This window comes from Microtus oregoni, unplaced genomic scaffold (genome assembly GCF_018167655.1).
Source record: "Microtus oregoni isolate MIOR12 unplaced genomic scaffold, Mior012 000036F_ref0000092, whole genome shotgun sequence".
NCBI classification, from domain to species: domain Eukaryota; kingdom Metazoa; phylum Chordata; class Mammalia; order Rodentia; family Cricetidae; genus Microtus; species Microtus oregoni.
Genome location: NW_024543095.1, coordinates 1,794,282 through 1,816,222, shown reverse-complemented (window position 1 = coordinate 1,816,222; position 21,941 = coordinate 1,794,282). Strand labels below are relative to the sequence as shown.

The 21,941-nt window shown below is 40.3% G+C and overlaps 1 protein-coding gene across 2 annotated transcripts in view; it reads right to left on the bottom strand.

The window, feature by feature from the left end:
• Babam2 (BRISC and BRCA1 A complex member 2) overlaps nt 1-21,941 on the bottom strand; it is a 383,311-nt gene that overhangs the window by 163,486 nt on the left and 197,884 nt on the right. For both annotated transcript variants that reach the window (XM_041631115.1, XM_041631116.1), the window contains exon 7: nt 1,324-1,433. In XM_041631115.1, coding sequence (XP_041487049.1) covers nt 1,324-1,433 — 110 coding nt within the window. The remainder of the gene's footprint in view (nt 1-1,323; nt 1,434-21,941) is intronic.

The following is a 21,941-nucleotide window of genomic DNA, read 5'->3' as shown; positions in this document are numbered from 1 at the left end:
CCTTTGATTAACATGGGTCAGTATTTTAAGTTAAAAATTCATGCACTGGGCAGGGCAAAATACAGTCTTGCTACTGTAAAACACCCCACTCTAGCTGCTATTGGAGATATATAAATAAACGAGAGAATGCCTGTACATCACAGACTTTCACAATCTCCCACATTTGGGTAGAAGCAGCTGCATCCTATCAGTTTGTAAGATGGGGTGTCCATGACTCACAACTTATAGCAGCTGAGGTCAGAGGGCATGAAGACGGCTCAGTATATTAATGTCAGATGACAAGCACATCTAGTCTCAGACAGAAATCTGCCAACTCTGACTAAATGACCTACAGGGAACTCTAATAATGCATTTCAGTCAGAACCTGTAAAAAATTCTCTGTTGATGAAAAATGTGTCTTGTCAGAAGTTCCCAACCAAATCTGTTTATGATCCATTTTTAATGAACCTCAGCATCCTTTGAAGTGGAATAAATTACTAAAGCATTTAGCCAACAATAAGCACATTGTGAAGGGAGTCTTTATAAAACCCATTCCTAATGAGAAAAGTTACTTGGTTAGACACAAGCATGATAGCAAGCTGTTTGGACTATGTGACTGGGCAGCGCATAAAACCATACAGAGCTATTTAAACAAAGAAAGACCATCATCATTTTAAAATATCTACTTTTAATATTACCTTTATCAGTTCCTGATTAACTTCTTGCTTAATATCCTAAAGAATAACTCTGACAGTTTCAAATATATAAGTTAGGCCAGACATTATTCAGCAGTCCTCCTCAGGCTATAGCTCCTGCTTCCCCCTGGGGACACCCCAAGACAGTAGCAATTTGGACTTGCTGTACCTACAATTCTCTCAAGGATTCAGAGGTGCAATAGAGAGACTATAAATTGCATTAATAAGATTCACTAAAAGAATAACCTTGCAAAGACTATCTGCATGTACTCTGCTACCAATGCTTTCAACCCAGAGCTGGAGAGCCGGCTTAGCAGTTGAGCACTGGCTACTCCTGCAGAGGGCCTGGTTCAAATCCCAGTACCCACATGGCACAGCTTACAACGGCCTGTAACTCCAGCTCCAGAGGACTTGATGCCCTCTTCTGGCCTCTGTGTATACGTCCATTCAAGAGCTGCACTTACACTCAGGTGTGTGGACTTGTGACCACACAAAAGAAAAACATCTTTTAAAAAGTCCCCAAATAAACAAATTTCTGAGAAAAGAAAACATTAAAAAAAAATTAAGAGCTCACACTTCATAAAAGCGAGACAGATGGCTTACTAAGTAGAAGCATCTGGCTCATTAGGTCAATGACACTGACACTTACTGCTCAATTCGGGGTGACAAGTACAACTTGGGGTACACTTGGGTGGCTTCAGTATCCTCAAAACTGACAGAAAGGAGGGCCACATCTTCTCCAGGGTCTTCATTTACATCCTTAGAAAGGAAGTGAAAAACAATATGAGCACCTGTTCTAGGAACACTTTTGGTTTTTTTTTTTTCTTTTTTCTTTTTTTGATTTTCGAGACAGGGTTTCTCCGTAGCTTTTTGGTTCCTGTCCTGGAACTAGCTCTTGTAGACCAGGCTGGCCTCGAACTCACAGAGATCCGCCTGTCTCTGCCTCCCGAGTGCTGGGATTAAAGGCGTGCGCCACCACCGCCCGGCCAACACACTTTTGGTTTTTTGAGACAGGGTCCCATTATGTAGCCCAACCTGGCCTCAAATTCAAGATCTCCCTGCCTCCCAGAAGTCAAGTTTAGAACCTATATCATCATGCCCAGCTTACTCTAGGATCTTATCAGTGATGAGCTCATAGCCTACTGGCATGAAACCATGGTCATGAGTTGTCTTCATTCAACGGTCTAGCATACCCTTGCCTCACTCCTCAAGGTTGGTGCCTGTTAAACTTCTTGACCAAAGCCTACCACAATAAAGCACACAGTCCTCAACTATTTCACTTGTTTCCATGTAGGAAGCAGGGGAACGAATGTGATGGTAGCAGATTAGACAGAAGCAGAGTTAACACATCCAATACATACATTTCTAAAAACATAATTTATATCTTAGAACACCAGAAAAATATTAAAATAACCTCATTATACCTACTTTTGTAATATGCTATACGTTATTTAAATAGCAAAAATCCAGAGGAAGTATATTTCTGTGAAGTAGAAAATACACCAGCCACTACATAAACAAAAGGCTGGGTAGGGTAGGTACACATCCCACTTTAACAAAGTAAGGGTAGATGATTTACTTGGGAACGGCAACATACACTTATCAATTATGTCCAGTTATGAGAATGTTTTAAGACAAACTCCCTATTTATCCAATAATTACAATTGCTGGTCAGAGGACACCTGGAGGTTAGTGGTTAACTGAATTGATAAGTATTGAACATCGGACTCACAACTGAATATCAGAACTAATTTGATGAAGTATTGATGATGCACAGATGAAGTGGACTGAATCAAAACTGGGAACTTTTAACTATGTGCCAAGTACCAAGCTATCTGTCAGAGTTCTGATGCTGCTGAATCAGAGTAACTCTAAAGCATATCAACTTTAATCTGATATACCATATTTCCATAACCCCTAATAACCCGGCAGTGTTCCAGGTCAAGTACAAAATCTAAAACACTAGAATGGATGTCGTTCTCAGGTTAGGAATGGTAAAAACTGACCTGTAATTTTCAATCAGTTTTCAGGTCCTGGGGGCAGGAGGTTCAGCCAAAAAAGGAAAGGGTCCCAGCCTAGGCCTGATCTGTGTGTGAGCACTGAGAGCTTCAGAGGCCTCCATCTGCCCAAGTCCCACTCTTTCCCGCATCTTGGGAAGCTGGTCAACACACATACTGCTCAGCATGGACATCTTCAGTACCCTTCCCTAGTTTCTTACTGTGCATGTGTGACATGTGCACACAGGGACAAGCATTGTCAAGTCTCTCACATGCTTTAAAAATAGAAATTAGAAGGAAATAAGAAGTACGGGTTATTTAGGAATATGTCAGTTCCACTTGCTGCAGCCATCTCCATGGCTGAGCTTTCCACTGCCTGGGCCTTGGCCCCATGTCTACATCTCCCTGCTACAGAATTTGCTCACCAGCCTAGAGCACAGTGGACACACTGGAGGGTCCTGGCTGCCTGCATGAGATGAGCGGCTACATTGAGAAGCACAGCAAACACAGAAAGCTGAGAAACACCAAAGAAACAACCCACACCCATGTCTTGCTTCTGTCTTAAAGCTGCTCAAAGGGCCAGTTCTTTGCTTCCAAGGTTAGGATGGGGGCTATACAAGAATGTCGCAAATTCCAAATAAGGGTGGACAAGATCAGGTCAAGATGGCAGAGGTGTAATTTGAACCATCCCCACACTCTGCCTCTGCCTCACAGAGGCAGAAACCTTACTCTCCAATAGCAGCTACAGCAGGAGCCCCACCATAAGCAGGAAGCAAGCCCGCACAGTTCCCACTGGGTTCAAACACCCAAGATATAACTGGAGCTGAAGAGCGCATGGCTCAGCGTCTGTGCCCACAGGCCCATGGAGCACTTGTAGTTTGTGGAAACCAGAAGACCAACTGTAAAACGGATGCCTTAATGGGCTCAGACCTTTCTGCTGAGTCAATTGCCTGCTCTGGATGAAACACAGAAACTAGAAGAGAGGAGGAGAATCATGCTGGGCTCTACATAGGCTCAATGTAACAAACTGAGGGAGGCACAAAAATCTTGACAAAAGGAAAAAGTTTCTGAACAGGCAATAAGCAAAGTTTAATTCAAAGTCAAATGTAAAGTTGATCCAAGGTGTTTTGAGCAGAGCTTGTCCACGAGGCATGTGCGACCTCATGTCCTGGTCCTAACATACAACTTGTACACTTTGTACTGTGTATCCCATCATACCATACATACCAGGAATATGTCCTGAAACAGCTGAGCTCAGACTTGAGACACTGTATGTCATGAGCTATAATGTCCTGAAACAGCTGAGCTCAGACTTGAGACACTGTATGTCATGAGCTATAGTGGTTTTATAGAAACACAATGACTTAATTACAAAAACAAAGACTATTTTTCTACAACATTCCTCAGCAAGTACCAAATCAGTGTAGTTTGGGATTCTACTGAATTATAATATCTGATTTTAAGAACTGTTGTTTTAATTGCTGACTTGAGTTTCAGTTTTTAAAAAAGTCTCAATTAATTGTGGTTTTGGTTTAGGATAGAATTTTCAACAATTCTCAATTCTCTAACCATGTCTCTGCTATTTTGTGCCTTATATTATACAAAAAAAATGTATCCGTAACATTGAAGGTGACAAGATCAAAATGTTCATCAATTTAAATATTCACCCAAGACTTCTGTCTTTATGTAAAAATAAACAAATGCACCAACTCACCAGTATGTAAATTTGCTTTTGATTTAAATACATTGTAAAATTACGTGTCTACCAAAATTTTTCTTTGAAACATATTTTCTTAAGACATTTATCAACAAATGTTTGACATGTATACACATTTTATACAGCTTTATAAACAGGGTTGTATAAGAAGTTATCAGGTAAAAAGGAGCCTTGAGTGGAAAGAGTTAAAAAAAAGCCATGTCCTGGATCACTGGCATACCCTAGGACTGTGTTGGTCAATGTACCAACTTCCCAGGACACCTACTTACACAGTGCGAGCTCTGCCTCCGGCTCGTCTGCTCTCTGGCAGCTCGCCACAAGGATGGCCGCTGGCCTCCAAGGGATCTTCTCTCATTTCTTCCTTTTTTAATTCTAAAAAACATGATTCTGATTTTCTGTCTCATGCTTTTGGCTATTCCATGTTCATCTTTCTCTTTTTAAGTTCTTAAATTGTTTTTTGTTTGTTTGGTTCATTGGTTTTACACTACAAAAATTGGTCTTTTTTCTTTAAACAAGCCCAACCATATAGGAATTTATTTTAAAATTAGTTCTTCCATTGCTGCCTGCCACTTATTTTTCAAAGTAATCAATATTAACAGTGTTACCTCGGTCAGCTTTCCTAGCACTTAAACACACACACACACACACACACACACACACACACACACATACACACCTCTTTAACCTCCTATTTTGTTTTCCCTAATGGGATCCTATTATAGACATCACTCTACTAATTGCTTTTTTCACAGTAGCATACTATCTGCCAGCATGCATATGTCTTCTTGTTAACCATTTCCCTAGGAACAGAACTTCATGTTGCTTGCAATTCTTAGCCACTTGATAATGCATTGATGTATCTTGCATATGTGTATATAGTCATTAGTAGTAATATGCCTATTTCTTAATAGGTAACTGAAGCTAAGTTTAAAGGTCACAAATACCTTATATTTCAGTAGAATTTATATTGGATTAGACTTGGATTGTTTTAACTGAACAATTTCCAGAAACGCAGATTTGGGCCAATGCATATGGACAACAGTGTGCGCGAGTCTGCTGCCTCCCTGTGCAGTGGTAATGTGCTAACACTGCCATCACTCTCTCATTCTTTTTAAATTAGTATTGGCAGTTTGACAGTGGAGACAGTATCCCAGTTCAGATTCAGTGTTGAGCTGAAGCAACTTTTCACTTGTTTCTTGGACATCCACATTTGTTCTGTATAACGAGAAGCCCACTGTTGGCCTGTCTTTAAGGCATTCAGATCTTTAGCGTTGGCTAATAATTTTATTAGCCTTCTCCTACAGCATGTGTTATATATATAATTTTATTAGCCTTCTCCTACAGCATGTGTTGTATGTATTTTCTCTCATTCTAGCTTCAGGCATTTTTTGAGGCTCTTCACAGAAAAATTCAGATATTTTTACAAATGAAATTAAGTCTAGGCAATAACATGACATTAATATTGCTTTAGTTTTTCATTTAATGCTATATTTTCAGGAAAATATAGAATATATTTTATGCCTCATGACATGAAGAAGCATGACTTTCTGCTTGTTTGCTCACTTGCTTGCTTTATTCAAACGAGGGGAGGGAGGAGGAAGAGGATGCAGTGAGAAGAACCAGGCCGACCAGTGCTTGGCAGTACAAACCCCATGTTGGCTGACTGTACAAGTCAAAAGACTAACAAATATGAATTCTTGCCTTTTGTTCTCTGCATCTAATGATAACTTTTGGAACTGCTTTCTGCAGGCACTATCAGCAGTGAAGTCTGGAGACAAAGTGCTGACCCTTGTCCCTCCCCTGACAACAAAGTTTTATAGGGATTGATGGTTTTAACTGCAGAGCCCAGAATGAGAGTCTAAACTTTCTTATGTATCCTTGTTCTTTTATATAATGTAAAATATTCAACATAGAATCCTCTTATCTATAAAATGAGGAATGAAACGGAGAAAAAATATTTAGAATACTCAACACTCAGAATCCACCTAATTATGTGACTCTAACACTTAAAGAATATCCAAGATCAAAGAAATGCCATCTACATAGCTTCAGCCTGTGATCCAAGGGTAGAGGGCTCATCATGTTTAGAGTGGCAGACATGAGGAAAATAAAGAAAAGAAACCACACTGACTGCCAGTGTCAGCCTTGGGGTTCCACTGTGACACGTCAAAGTTGGAAGCTATGATCCAGGTCACAAACCCTGCAAAAACACACTACAGAAAAAAAAAAAATCCCAGGGGCCACCGAGGTTCTTTATCACTGGCAGCTTCATTCCATATCCTATGGATAATTTCTTATTTCTCTTACCACCTTTTAAATTTTCCTCTTCACTATCATTCAAATAAAGAAGACAAATGCTTGAAGACAATCCTTCAAAAGGATGACTCTGGTTTCCATGGTCAACCCTTACATCTGATGGTCTGCAGAAAAGGTGCCTGAGCCACAGGTCCGGTTGTTTCTATCTGTCTTCTGAGCTACTGCAGCGCTTTGCTCCTCTTGGTAAGAAACCCGGATTTTCCTTGAATTGGTATCTGACTCCTAATGGATAGCTGGGTTCGGTTTGGGGTGCTTAAATAAGCCCAAAGAGTTCCAAAAATACAAATCCACACAGTGCTGTTTCCAGTTTCTGCAATTCCAACAGGCTCGTACATGTGTTCCCTCCCATCTGGGAAATTAGAAAAGAGGCTCCTGTACCGTCGTTCTTAGAAGCTAGCATTACAGATGATTATTGTAACCACTAATGGCAGCATTTGGAAAACAGGGGATGGTTAAAACGTAGTAAGGGACATTTTAAAATGAACAAGTATACATTTTCAGAGCTTCTATCTGTGCCATTTGAAACTGCCACAGGCTAAAACAGGAGGAAAAGACGCAAAATCTGCTAAAACTACAAAATGTTGCCTTCTTCCTCCACAAAAGTGTGTCAGGCACTCACACATACATGGCAAGGTAATAATAGCTATGATAGTCTGCTGAGACCCCAAAGCAACTCTGGCTCAGCCTGTGGCTATGACAAAAGGGAGTTTCTGATATTCACAATGAATATTCAGAACAGGTGAGTTCTTGAGTGTCGGAAAGCTTCAGCATCCCAGCTGTGAAACATACTGAAACCCAGAACGATGAATACAGGGATAACAGAACAAGCAAATGAATGGAATTAACCGCTGTGCTTGCTTTTCTACTCTGAAAACTCTTTGAGTTTCAGGTACATTGTATAAAACTAAACAGGAAGTCCCTTCAACTAGGAAGATCCTCAGTGTTTATCTTAAGTGTCTGAAACTATAATCACTTATATTAAAGAAAACTCAAATTTGAAAAATGGTACCAGTCAAGGCTACATCTAATATAATGAGTCAACATTTTGTTTTGGGCCATGATTCACTTGCATGATTATTCTCAATAGAGGCTCTCTGCAAATATCAAAAGACTACAGAAAAAATAACAATTAACTCTGGAAATGAAAGTAAATACAAGTCTAATTTATCATTATGTGGTAATCCTTTGATATGCTAATCGTTTTAAGACAGAAGCCATTAAACAAGTTCCTATATGTTGGAAACATTAGTGTCGCTATGGGTACAAACTACCAATTAACTAACAGACATTAGCTGAACCAAAAATGTTATTAGCCATGGGTCACATGGGAGGACTGTAAAAAAAAGCTACTGTATTTCTCAATTCAGAAATGCTTTCACCCAATCTATAAGCATTACTGACAAAGTCAGTGGGCATAAGAGATTATAATAAAGCTATTATATAATATGTCAGAAATCTGGTCTGCACCATCTGAGTACATCTGAAGTGACACTAACCAAGGTTAGAGACTGACTATGATTCCTAGGGTGACCATAAAATAGGGCCGAATACTGTTTATACAAACACTATGAGGTTTTTGACAAGGTACAAACAAACTAAACATTTCTAATAAAATCTTATCCAGAGACAGCCTGAGAGGTTTGTTATGTCAGGTGCTCCATTATGCAATATAGAGTCAGCATCCTCAGTTCACAAAATCCAGATTCTTCAAGTCACTTTTTTTTTTCAGGTGGGAGAAAGATTCTCTTATAAATAAATAAAAAGCATATTATGTTGCAAATGTTACAGAGGAAAGTTAAAATAAAGTAGGGGATAAGGAGGTCAAAGAGGGTCAAACAGAGATTGGGGGTGGCCCTTCATCACGTAAGACAGGGATTGAGAAAGAAAGGTCCCCCTGATCATGGCGCTGCATATCAGCAGAAGAACTCCTGAGCAAGATCTGACTGTGGAGCCCACTGGCATTAACACATGACAGTAAAGACGGTACAAACATGACTGAATATAGGCAGAAGGAATATATTTAAGAATAAAATGATGTGCATAAGACCTTGGTTATTCTGTCCCATGATGCAATAAATAGTTTTGAATTTAGTCCCCTTTCTCTTCATTCAAATGCCGAGAAATATACAGGTGCCAGAGAAAGTCATGAAGACAAACAAATCCAAAAGCAAGATCAGAAAGTTGGGTCAAAAAGACATAGCTGGGTCTCCCTGTGCCTCACTCCTGCTGCTGGTGGTTCCCAATCCTGAGCTCCTTTCCACACACTGGAGTGCTGAAGCATTCACTGGGTCAAGAATTCTGAAGGCTCAATTACCACTCATCTCACCGAGTGTTGAATTCTTGTTTAAATGAGAAGGGGGGCAGGCAGAGACACTTTACGCAGGTAGTATTTACCAGTCATTTCTGATTAGTTTTGTCAAGTGGGTATTTATCTGCCTAATCCAGATAAACGTGACCATCCTCCATTCATTTTTTCTAGATCTTATCTAATACCTCTACACATCATTCCTTTTATCAAAAAGCTCACTCACCCTCCCTCTCCCACCCCCGCCCGCCCTTCCTCCCTCTCTCCCTCTCTCTCTCTCTCTCTCTCTCTCTCTCTCTCTCTCTCTCCTCTCTCTCTCTCTGTGTGTGTTGTATGCACATATGTGAGAGGGTATTGTATTTCTGAGTGTACATGGAGCTCAAAGAAGGACGTCAGATTACGACTCGATCACCTTCAGCCTTATTACTTTGAGACAGGTTCTTGTTGAACCTGGAACTCAGTTGGTGACCAGCAAGACTTAAGGATCCTCCTCTCTTCCCTGTCACCCACCCCAGGCTGGTGTTATATACACGGGCACAGCCATACCCATATCCTGGCATAAAGGGGTAATGGTGATTTGAACTCAGGTCCTTTGCCTTGTTCAGCAAGCATGTTACACTGCTAATCTATCTACAAAGAACATTTCTTTTCTTAGCTGGTATTTTTTTAATATTTTTAATTCTATCAAGCTGTGGATTTGCCTGTTCTATTAATATTGTTTTCAACTGTATAATGATTCATAGCCTTCCTGGGCTCCTTGCACAATGCTGTTTCACGAATTCTCCATACTATGTGGTGGGGCTTTATAGTCCAAAGAGACTATCAGTTTCTTGAGGACAGAGTAGAAATCCATGTTGGTGAACATGCACCACTAAACAGAACACCTGACGGGAACAACATAGGAGATGAAAGACTGACTGGTTTAGGGTTTCAGAGACTTCAGGCTACAGTCATATGGCTCTGTGTATCTGAGCCTGTTAGAGAAGCAGTACTTCATGGTGGGGGCTGTTCATTTCATGACTGGTAGGTAGGAGAGAGGGATAGACAGACACAGGCACAGAGACAGACACACAAACCAAGTATAGCCTTCAAAGTCACATTCCCAGTCATATTCTTTGTCCTGCCACTGCTACCCCCTAAAATTTCCCTAAGTTACTAAAGTGAGTAGGCAAGGAAGCATTCAGTACATGAACCCTTTGGGGGGGACTTCATATTCAAACTATAACAAGACATATCTTCCATCTTGTCATGTCTAACAATAATTTATTCAGTCTCATTAGTCAACTGTCATTTTATTAGTGCTTCAACAATCTTATAAAGTAGGTCTTATTATTCTCACTTGGAGATGAAATTGAAGTTCAAAGAGATTAAATGATGTGCATGAATTTTGAATTTGTTTGTTGACTCAGAATCTAGACTGAGAAATGATGCCATAACCCCCACTCATTGAGCACAAGAAAGATTCAGATCAGTGTTCAAAGAAGGGCATAAAAAGCGTGGTCAGCCACGTGAAGGAAAGGCAGCAAAGAGTTACTATGCATTTTGTTGTTGCCCATTTAGTGTCTAAACACTGTATGCTCCAAAATATCATGAGCACCCATTTCTTACATCATTGTTACCCGGAGCAGGAGCCCTGCCTGAAATTGGCATTCTGTGGGTATTCAAAACAGATAGAAATATGCAAAAATTGCGTATTTACTGTTTATTTTTGGAAACTAGAGAGAAAGAAATTAAGTCATAACAATATAATTACTAAAGGCTACAGATGCCACACTGCCAAATAAAATGTATTCATTTGACCTTTACATGGACTCAAGGAAACAGGATTGTTTCTCCAAGGGCACTGGTAAGGATCATCAAGTTCTAACATCATAATATCAGCCTTCCTTCACTAATATACAGTTAGACGCATTCCACTCAGTGAAAATACGAAGTGCTGACTGGCTGTCAGGTCAGAGAGCGATAACCAAAGTTCCTAAAAATAAAAAATAAATAAAAATAAAAAATAAACAAATGAGGCCGGGTGGTGGTGGCGCACGCCTTTAATCCCAGCACTCAGGAGGCAGAGGCAGGCGGATCTCTGTGAGTTCGAGACCAGCCTGGTCTACAGAGCTAGTTCCAGGACAGGCTCCAAAAACCACAGAGAAACCCTGTCTCGAAAAACAAAAAAAAAAAAATAAAAAATAAAAAAAATAAACAAATGAAAAACAAAACCCAATTTGATAATGACCTGTTACCACCTGCCTGTGCCTTCCAAATGTGACCCACTGAGTTCATTACTCCCAGAAGTCAAGATCCAGTATGGGTTTGGGCTTTCCCAAATGTGTGTCTTGACTCTTTTCCTGAAACAGAGGCCACAGCACAGCTTTCACTTATTCAGGAATCTGCTTGTGAAGTTGTGCTTACCCTTAATATGTTGGGTATAACTGCTGTTTAGAAAGCTAAAGCAAAACACATGTTGTTCAAGTAAACTGGGGTGAAGGGGGCTGGCTCTTTTAAAATAATGATGATAAAGACTTTTCTTGGTCAATTACTGTCCCATCAGTAAACACACACACACACACACACACACACACACACACACATACACACACACACACTGAGGGCCCCCATTCTTCTCTGGGTAGCCTGGATCTGCTCTTACAGCTGTGCAGTGCACCTCCTCCATGAGGCTGGAAGAGGCTGGGTGAAGGTTGCCACCGCTTGGGTTCTCACTGGCAGCAAAAGGTGTTTCTTGCTTCTGCCAACTTCTCTACTCATCAGAGCTTTTGAGAGAGAATATGAAACATCGGCTTTTCCTGATTCTTCAATAACTCTACTCTTTATGAATCTCACAAGAGCCTTTGGGTTTGTTTAAGGCAGCAATTCCTGTAACTGGTTAACAAGTTACATTGACCTGCATTTTGGGAGACCTCTAAATTATAGTTTTATCTAGGTATACCAGTACAAACCTTGAACCTGATTTTTATTCAAGAATTAAATAAAACAAATGAATGCAACAGTGAAACTTTATTTAGACCTATAGAACAGATGTGAACACCAATTCCCATGCCGCTACAACTTAAGAAAGAAGATTTTTTTTTTAACTTAAAGTCTTTATGCAGTGTTCTGTAAGCAGCAGAAAGACACAGACTTAAAGGGTCAGTTGATATGGTAGTTACCATGATGTGCCTGCCTTACCCTTCTCTTCTCTAACAGACATCACTCTTCTGCATGCCACTCCCAAGTCTAGTCCTTACAACAGTAAAGATGGGGAACACTGCATAGCACACTATCTTCTTATACCTTGGGAACATCTGGTAGGGCTAAGACAAGGCTGGTGCTTTCTTCAGGATTTGTAACTAAGTATGGGCCAGTCACTCTAAAGAATCAAAAAGAATATGCAGCAGCCATGTTTCCCACACATGAACAAAGCCAGGCTGCGATGGAGGACAATGACGCCAACTCACTCAGAGAAACGGGAAAGCAAGAGGCCAGTTTTGGCACCATTTGATACTTTATTCCCTTGGGTCCATCCAGCTGTGTCCCTTCAATTATTGTGGTTTGGCTATTCAGTCTGCTCCTGGCTTTAGAAAGCTAATAAATTGCCCTAGATGCCTATGTTGGTTTGAAGTGGTTTTCTTTGCTTATAACCCACATTTTAAAAAATTATTGAACTGACTGATATGAATGATTCCGTGGCAAATCTACAGGAGTTCTAAAGAGAGGGGAAAAAGAGGTTATCTCTGTGTTGCTGAAATATTTATTACACGCTATGTAATGCTGGGCCCTTAATCATAACCTCAGAGGTCCTTAGGTGAAGATGTGATCCATGAGCTACATGTGATACAGGAGAAAGCCTTTTAGATGTCTCCTGCAGCAGTGCTGGCTTTGGCAGAAGCTAGGCTGTCTCTGGATTTGCTGCCTCCCATTTTGATGGACGAGAAACAGCACTCCAACCCACTCTGGGGCTCAAGACACCTTTCTGCTCTATGCTTCGCCTCACACAAAGATCAGAACAGTACGAAATATCTAAGTTAAAAGTGGAATATTCACAGCAATATGCTTTTTGAATACACGAAATTTTTTGCAAGTCTGTCCTGCAACTTGAGAACTGCCCAAATATGGTGAACTTTTAGCTATAGAAAAAAAAACTAGCAAAGAGATTACATGTTTTTGTTTTTTTTCCATATGACATGCCAAATGTGGGTATTATGGGAAGCAACAGGCTTGCACAGCTTTCCAAATGAATGTGAAAGTGCCAAGCACAGAACCCGTCAGAAAGCACGTATTCAACAAATGGGAGTTTCACTTCTCTTACTCTTTCGAGAGTTGGCCTGCTATCACTTCCTCTACCAGACCACTCTTCCTGGTATTAAAACTATTCTCCCTACCCCTCCCCTCCCCTCCCCTTCCCTCCCCTCTCTTCTCTTCTCTCCTCTCCTTCCCTCTCATCTTTTCCTCTCCATGTTGCTTTGGGTTCTGGGGTTTAGAGGTTGTTCTTAGGCAATTCTGGGCATGAAGACAGAAACAGAAAGACCTTAGAAGTGAAAACTACTCAATTACACTCAGCAGCTCTCGTGGCTTGGACTGTCTGGTGCCCACAGCAATTAGGCAGTACGTACTTCCAAGTTATTCCAGCTACCTAGCACTACACCTTTATTAAATGGAGACCAACACAAGCTACAGGTGTTAAAAGACAGAATGGCGTCTGCTACAAACTCTCCCTTTGTAGTGACCACTGATTTTTTGATTTGCATATTGATATTATCTATAGAACATAAATGCCACCCTGGAGCTCTGCAGGGAAAGGGGAAGAAAGAGAATGAAAGGCTTGAACTACATCTGGAACTGGCTCTAGGACAGGGTCCTGAGTAGAAATGGGTTCTGAGAAGCAGGTAGGACTGAGCCTTTCTCTAGCCCAGTGGTTCTCAACCTGTGGGTCGCAAACCCTTTGACAAATCTGTATCTCCAACAATATTTACATTATGATTCATAACATTAGCAAAATTACAGTTATGAAGCAGCAACAAAAACAGTTTTATGGTTGTGGGGTCACCACAACATGAGGAACTGTATTAAAGGGTTGCAACGTTAGAAAGGTTAAGAACCACTGCTCTAGCCTAAAAAGCCCTTTCTTGTCTGCAATGGCCTCACATGCAGGCTCCACTGAGGTATCTTTCTAATCTCATTCTTCTCTACTCCTCAACTATGGCAGGTCCCCACATCACACACCGACACTCAATCCTGATTGCCCTCCCCTTTCCCCACCCCAAGTCTTTGAAGTCTGTTTCATCTCCTTGAGACACCCAGCACTGTCACCTGAGGTAATGCCTTCCTCTGCACTCGCCAGCTAGTCATCCCAACTCCGCACTCGGTAAAACTTCTTTTGTCTTCAAAGTTATTTATTTGTGTGCCCCTGCCACTGCTCTGCCTGGATTCTTTAAAAACTGTGGCCGTGTTTTGCTCAGTTTTGTATTCCCACTGCCTAGTATGGTGTGCTCCACAAAAATAGACAGCCAGTAAGTATTTGATGGCAAATGTCTGAATGGCTACGTATACTTGCTCTCAGACAACTAAACCAAAAATGGACTCCACAGGCAGACTTCTCCACTAAAGTCAGCAGAGACGGATGCTAATGATTAACTTGGCCTTCCAACATAAATCAATTTGGATAACTTTGGTCTCTGTTCAGATTATCAATAGAAATAAGGAGAAACGGATGGTTATAGAACTGAATGAATAAATCTTAAAGCACAGAAAGGCAAGGGAAATCTTTATTTTGTAATTTCTAATCATAACCTAACTTTCTAAAACTAACAAGCTTCTAAACAACATCCTATGTGGTGTCCCCATGGCTCTGCTCACTTCTGACTTACCAACCACAGTGTGGGTGACACACTGTGATGAACATAATAAAGACAAAAGATGGCACCAATTTTCTCTCAAAAAATAGATAAAACACATGAAGACAAGAAAAGTAGTTCTCTTTCTGCCAGAATTCTTACAAAGACAGGACAACATGATAAATGGCCAAAAGCTGAAGAACTCATTCAGTTTCTAGGGATTTGTAATCAACTCCTTGGGCTCTTTTCCTGTCCAAGCCCACTCTTATTAAGCTCTTTTTTTAGAGAGAGAAGGAGATAAAGCAAGTAAAAGAGTAATGTGTGTCCTGAGAAGAAAACTTTCAAAAGAGGTACAAGATGAACAGAGCTCCTGCTTCCTCAGCCAAGGGAAGGGGTAAGCACTGACTGTCTCCAGTACCTTATTTCCGGCTTTCAAATTCAAAACACCCAGAGGCAGAGGACAGGGCAGCTGGAAATGGGGGTGTGGTGTGACTTCTGTGAGCTGTGTTTGTAGTGAAGTCTACATGGGGGCTGGCGAAGCTCAGAGTCTTGCTACTGAGACCCAGCACTGTGCTTTGTCTTAGTAGACATTGAAGTCTCAGAAACACTGGTTTAGAAGTTGGGCAACTAAAGAAATGAAAACAGAGTTGAACATAAACAGGGAACTGAAAATAAATAGGGTGAGACTTATGACCTAAGAGAAAAAAGTAGGAGTGATATCTCACTGGGCTAGGAGACAATGTAAGAAATAACTGACAAATCAGACTTTATGGATAAATTTTGTACCTCAAAATCCAATATCAACAGAGCAGAAGGCAAACGACCAGATGAGTGAAAATATTTCGCTATGTAGACCAGGCTGACCTCGATCAGAGATCTACTTGTTTCTATCTTCCAAGTGATGGGAATAAAAGCATGCACCATTACACCAAGTTTACAAGTCATATTTTTGTAATAAATTAATATCCAGAATACAGAGAACTGAAATTCAACAATAAAATAAATAATCTGATTTTCAAATGTGCAAAGAATCTGAGCAGATAGTTCTCCAAATAAGCTATGCAAATGAGCAGCAAACATATCAAAAGTTGTTGTTTCTACCCAAACTACAATGAGTGCCATCTAACCATGAGGAGGACTACCACGTTTAAAAGGGAGGGCCCACAAAACAGCAAACATTGAGAATGATGTGGAAAAAAAAAAACAAAAACTTTACTGCTGTTGATGGGTGTGCATTAAAAACAAACCCCAAAATATTACAGAAAGAACAGTCTTAGAAGTCTGCACCCAATATTTCAAGAAGAGCTAGATTTTGGACATCTCATGAATTTATCAGAGCAGCCTAGGGCAACCAAATGGACAGGCTTCCTGGCCCTGGCCCCTCCTTCATCCAGAGCTATTACTGTTCTGTTTTATATTTAAAAGGAAAAACTTACAAGCATCAATTCCCACAGACTCACTGAGACACTGGGGTAAGGAAAGCAATTTATGCTATGCACAGATCTGGAGAGTCATGGGGCAGAAACCCAAACCCAGGGCTGCTGACTCCTGCCGCAATCCCTCCGCATGATCCTTCTAGATCGAAATTTGTTTTGAAAACTCTTTGTCACGCACTGAGGCCTGAGTGAATCAAAAAGGAAATGTAAGCTCCAAAAGAGGAAGAATAGAGCAAAAGTGTCTCTGCAGTGAATTATGAAGAGTAGAAATATTCCTATGAGGAAAGACATGATATTAATAGCTCCATAAATGAACTACTATAAATGTTGGACTTAGCATAGATCTTGAGTAGGTGGATTTGCTAACACTTCACTAATTATAGAAGTGCCGATGCCAGTTTTAGAAGTATAAATTGACTTACGAGTTCTCATTGGCCTGGATTACTGAAGAATGTTCCTCTTGTTTCTAAACTAATAGTGGTTTGAGATAGATCAATTGATGAACATTTGCAGCTTTGTGCTTATAAAGAAATTCTGAAAAGAAATTGTGACATTTCACGATGCATAACTGATGATGAAAGTAGCGAAGCATTCTTTCAAGTCCTAATTCTCCAGGGAAGCTATTAACAGCCTAACATTTCTAACTCACGCCACAGTGTGCATTCAAGATGCTGGGGAAAAGTTTCTACTAAATAGATACCAAAGAATGCAATTAAGAGAGCAGAAGAGGGTAAGCCCTTAAGTTGGGCTTCTTGACTCTGTTACTTAGTCACATACGGGTGAGGGTACAAGAAAACATGTATAGCAATCCAGACCAGCTTTCAAAAGCTATGTGAAGAAATAAAACTCGTTAAAATGATAACAACAACAACAAAAGAGGACAAAAGGAACTTCCCAAGATCTCAGCAAAACATTCCAGGCTTTCCCCATGGCTAGACACACTGTCACGAGGCAGCGAAGCAAATAAGTAATGAATGCTAAGGAAAATCTCTTATAATAAATGTGTGCTCTAAGAGCAGTGCAGCCAATGGAAGGGCACAGCAGGGGTGCTAAAAAGAGGGCAAAGCTGGGTGTTTTAGGAGGTTTTCAAGGAGGAGACGATGTAGTGTCCTGAGGAGTTCATAGGGTAGGGAAACAGAGCAAAGGATGCTGAGGGTAAAGGCACATGGCACAGGCTTAACACTATGGGAAAGCCAAGGCACTGAATACTGGAAGACTGATAAAAGATGAAACAAAACCATTAACAATCTAGATGCATTTTAGTTAAGGAGCTTATTCTTTTAATTTTTTTTTTTTTTTAGGATGATGTGAAAGGATTGACAACATAGATAGTGCTAAGAGTAGACGACCTGCTGGATCCAGAGAGCTCCAGAAGGCTGGAGTGAGGAGGGCACGACTGAACCTGGGGTGGAGCAGTGAAAAGGAGGTCTACACAGAAAGGTATGCTGGTTGGTTTTGTCAACAGAAATTAGAGTCACCTAGGAAAGAGGAACCTCACCTGAGCAATTACCTACATCAGACTGGCCTGTGGGAGTGTCTGGCGGGGCATTTTCTTAAAATGTAATTGGTGTCGAAAGATGCAGTCCAAGGTGGTCATTACTATTCCATGGGTAGGTGGTCCTGGAGAGCAAGCCAATAAGCAGCGCTCCTCCACAGTCTGTTTCAGGCCCAATTTTCAGATTCTTGCTTTGAGTTTCTGCTTTGGCTTCCCTTGATGATGGACGACAGTAAAGATGAAGATGAAATAAACTCTTTCCATTCCAAGTTGCTTTATCACAGCAACAAAAGTTAAATTCAAATAAAAGGTACAGCACATCAAATTCCAAGTAAAATGAGGGACATGCCCACCCAGGGGATGGGGCAGAAGAAGCAATAATGGAAGATTGGATCAATATCAAGGGATGTATAATTAAAATAAATAAGTAAATAAAAACACATTCATTATAATAACACACTAAGATCGTGAGAATCATATTTAGCACTTCCAGAGGAAAAGATAGAATGTGTTCTTGTGCTGAACTGGAATTAGATACATCAGTATGTACATGGCTATCAATACAGATAGACAAAGAAATAATACAAAAGATCTTAGAATAAGACAAATACAAATTAAATGTAGCTAAAGTGACTGTATAGTAAAAAGCATGGTAGATATCACATCAGTCAGCTTTTTATTGCTGAGAAAACAACCTGAAACAGTGTACAAGGAAGAAGTTTAGTCTGGATCATGGTATCAGAATTTTCAAACTGGGGTCTCTTGAGCCAAGGCAACGTAAGACAGCACTGTCAAAAGGACGTGATGAAAAAGAGCTGCTCATCTCATGATGGCTGAGGAGGACAGAGGGGGAGAGGGAAGCAGAGGGAAAAAGAGGAAGAGCATCTGGGGTCACAATGACCCTATGCCCTAAAGGTTCTACTGCCTTCTGAATGGACTGTGGGCTGGAGCCTTTGCACATTGGCCTTTGAGGGGCACTTAAGAGCCAAATTATGGTAGATAAGGCCAAAACAAGTGAGAAGTGTACTATCAGTCAAAAGGAAAACAGAAAGGGAGTGGCACTGAGAGGAGGCTAGAGAAAACGCAGCTAATTTCTATGGTAGCCTGCCACTGACGCACATGAAATCCAGGTATGATAGAACATCAGACAAACCCAAATTAGGAGACACTTTACTGAATAAATGACCTATATTTTTTAAAATGTTGTGAATGCCAAAGAAATACTGAAGTTTTATTATAGGCTGAAGAGACATATAACTGAAGATAACACACAATTTCACAGTGAATTTACTCTACTACCAAGAACTCACTGGGTGACTTGGTGAAATTTAAATGGATCTTAGAACTGGACAGTAGTAATGTACCAATTTTAATTTCCTCAACGGCATATGTAATTACTGGGAGGGGTCTTCACTTGCAAGAGTACATATCAAAGCATACAGAGTTTATGTCTACCAAGGCAAATATTTATTTTCAAATGGCTAAAGGATAGATATGATTATATTGTCTATATTGTGTTGTAAACTTGATATAGCTTTGACTTAAAAGAAATAAATGTAAAAATATATATAAATGCACCAGGAGAACCGAGAAGATCACAAATTTTTAAAACAGAAACTCACGACAGGTTTTATGGCACATGCCCGATCTTTCAGCATTTGTAAGGTTGACAGGAAGATAGTGAACAGACCAGCTTGTGACACATAACAAGACCCTGCCTAGAAAAACCAAGCAAACGAAAAAACAGAAACATACTAACATGCTTTACAAATGTATGGAACATTTATATTCAATTGTATAATAAAACTTGTATGACTATCAGAACATGAGATGTGCTTAATAATTCTCTCAAATTTTGCTGTTTTCCTCCAATTAAGAATTATAGCAATCTACTAGGGTACATGGCCTCTCTCTGATAATGAAGTCCAGATTCTTGGCCAAAATAGTCAAATCTGGTTAGCAATGCTTCTCATGGGTGTTGCCTTGTAAGGCTCATTTCTTTCTGGGTGCTATGTATCAAGACTTGACATAATCATCAACAATTCATTAAGATAGGTACTATTATCACCTGCGTTGTGAAATTAAATTGAGAATGCTCTTCAGGGAGTGTCAGCAGGGCATCTAGAGACAGATTCCATCATCTAGATCCTAGCCCATGCTTTTCTCACCACAGTACAGGACCTTGCTGGGTTCAAGGCATTATTCTACTCATGGTGGCAGAGACAAATACAAAAGAAACGAGTTCTCAGTGATCCAGCTGTTTCTGTCTTTTCTTCCTAATGCAGTAGTCCTCCCTCTCACCATGACTTTCTCAACGCTGCGCAAACCCAGGATCAGTACTTCTATTCTCTCACTGGAGAAAAGTCCCTGAACGCTGACACTCTACAAATGTTGTCTTTGAACGCAAGAGTGAAAATGCTTTCTTAATGAGTTTGTGGAGTCTATGATACATAATCCAATTGATCACCTAAAAATGGAAAGAACAAATTACATAGGAGGAGCTTAGTGCTAAATATAACTACTTAAAAATAATTTGATGTGAGATAAGAAAAGCCAAAGATCACCCTGGGAAATATTAGGAGCTCCAGAATGGTGACCCTCTGACTCTTGTGTTTCACTGGAAACAGATCTCCTCGGGAGCTCTCAGAAATCACAGCCAGGTTCTGGACCAGAAGAAATAGGACTGAAGAAGGAACGAGGCTTTGAATTTTTATATCTGTAAAGATTCTAGTATTTTTTCATCTAAGTGATCTGAAAACGCAGACGCTGGACACTAGCAGAGGGAAAAGAATGAGATGCCACTCCACTGACTCAGTAGCCCTCTCCATTGTGAACATAAGAGAAAGGAGGACAGGTTTAGCATTCCTTCTACAGAATTCTGGTTTGTCCATCAGAAACCCGGCTGTAAAAATCTTACTGGGATTTTGAGAAGTATACATATACTGAGTAAACTTTCCCAAAAAGCAATAGTCTAAAATGAAAGACATGACCTAAGAACCATATAATTATGTTCAAAGTTCTATGGGGGAAAGGGTATCCCCAACACAAGACAAAAAAAAAAAAACCCTATAAAATGTATACAGAACATGGAAATAAGAACAACTTGATCATTCAAATTAACATTAGCTATTCAAATTACCCTAATTCAGGAGCAATATTAATGCAGAAAGTTACAGGAAAACACAGCAGTGTATGCTTCTTGCTGTTAGTACTACTAGGTCAGGGAGGCCAGTGGCTTTGGTTTACCTCCAATGGTCTCACACAGAAACACCAACTGACTGCGTCTATTCCTGGAACTGCTCTAACCTCCCTTGTGTTTCATCCTCTTGCACAGTGTACTGCACTGGGAACAGGAGTAATATGTGAAACAAGCTCAAAGATCCCGCAGTGGAAGGCACTATTTTCCTGCATCCTACCTACTGTAACTGAAAACTGGGAATTTACTGGAATTGAGGATTTATTATGAGTCAGACAGCTGATAGCCTTTCCAACTAAAACATCTGCTGCACAAAGGCACAACTGCTACAGTCCATTTCCTCTAGGACCTGGAGAGGGACCAAGTTACTTGGCCCTTTTCTTAAAGACACAGGAGCTTGGAATGAGAAAAGGGATAAAGGGGATCTTGACATAACCTTCCAGCTTCTAGTATGTTCTGAAATGCTATTCAAAACCTAAGAAAATAAGAGAAAGAATGGCCATACAGGAAAGAAAGCAGCTCAATGGAGTACTTAACAGCTTCTAGATCCTACACATTTGTGTCAGGGCAGCAGAGGCATTCCTTCTTTGGTATGTGAGGAGAGGAGGGACACCATCAACACAACTGGGAAGACTGCAATGCGCCCAATCTTCCAGTGACTGCTTACTGGTGCTTCCATGGGTCAGGAGAGAGAATAGGGCAGGCAAGGTCTGCCTCTGAGAGTTTGTTTTTCTATCAAGACTCACAATCCATAAGCAAGCAAGCAAGCTACTTCATGATTAATCCAGATACTACAGGTCACCACCTTGTTTCTGCTAATCTATTTGCAACAATGGGTACCAAGATATTCTTCCCCAGCAATTACAAAATAATGAGATTTTTCACGGATTTTAAGACTATACCTTAACTTAGAAGTTCACATCTGGTCCTGGTTAAAAAAAAAAAATAAGAATAAAGAAAAAAAACTAAACTGAATGCAA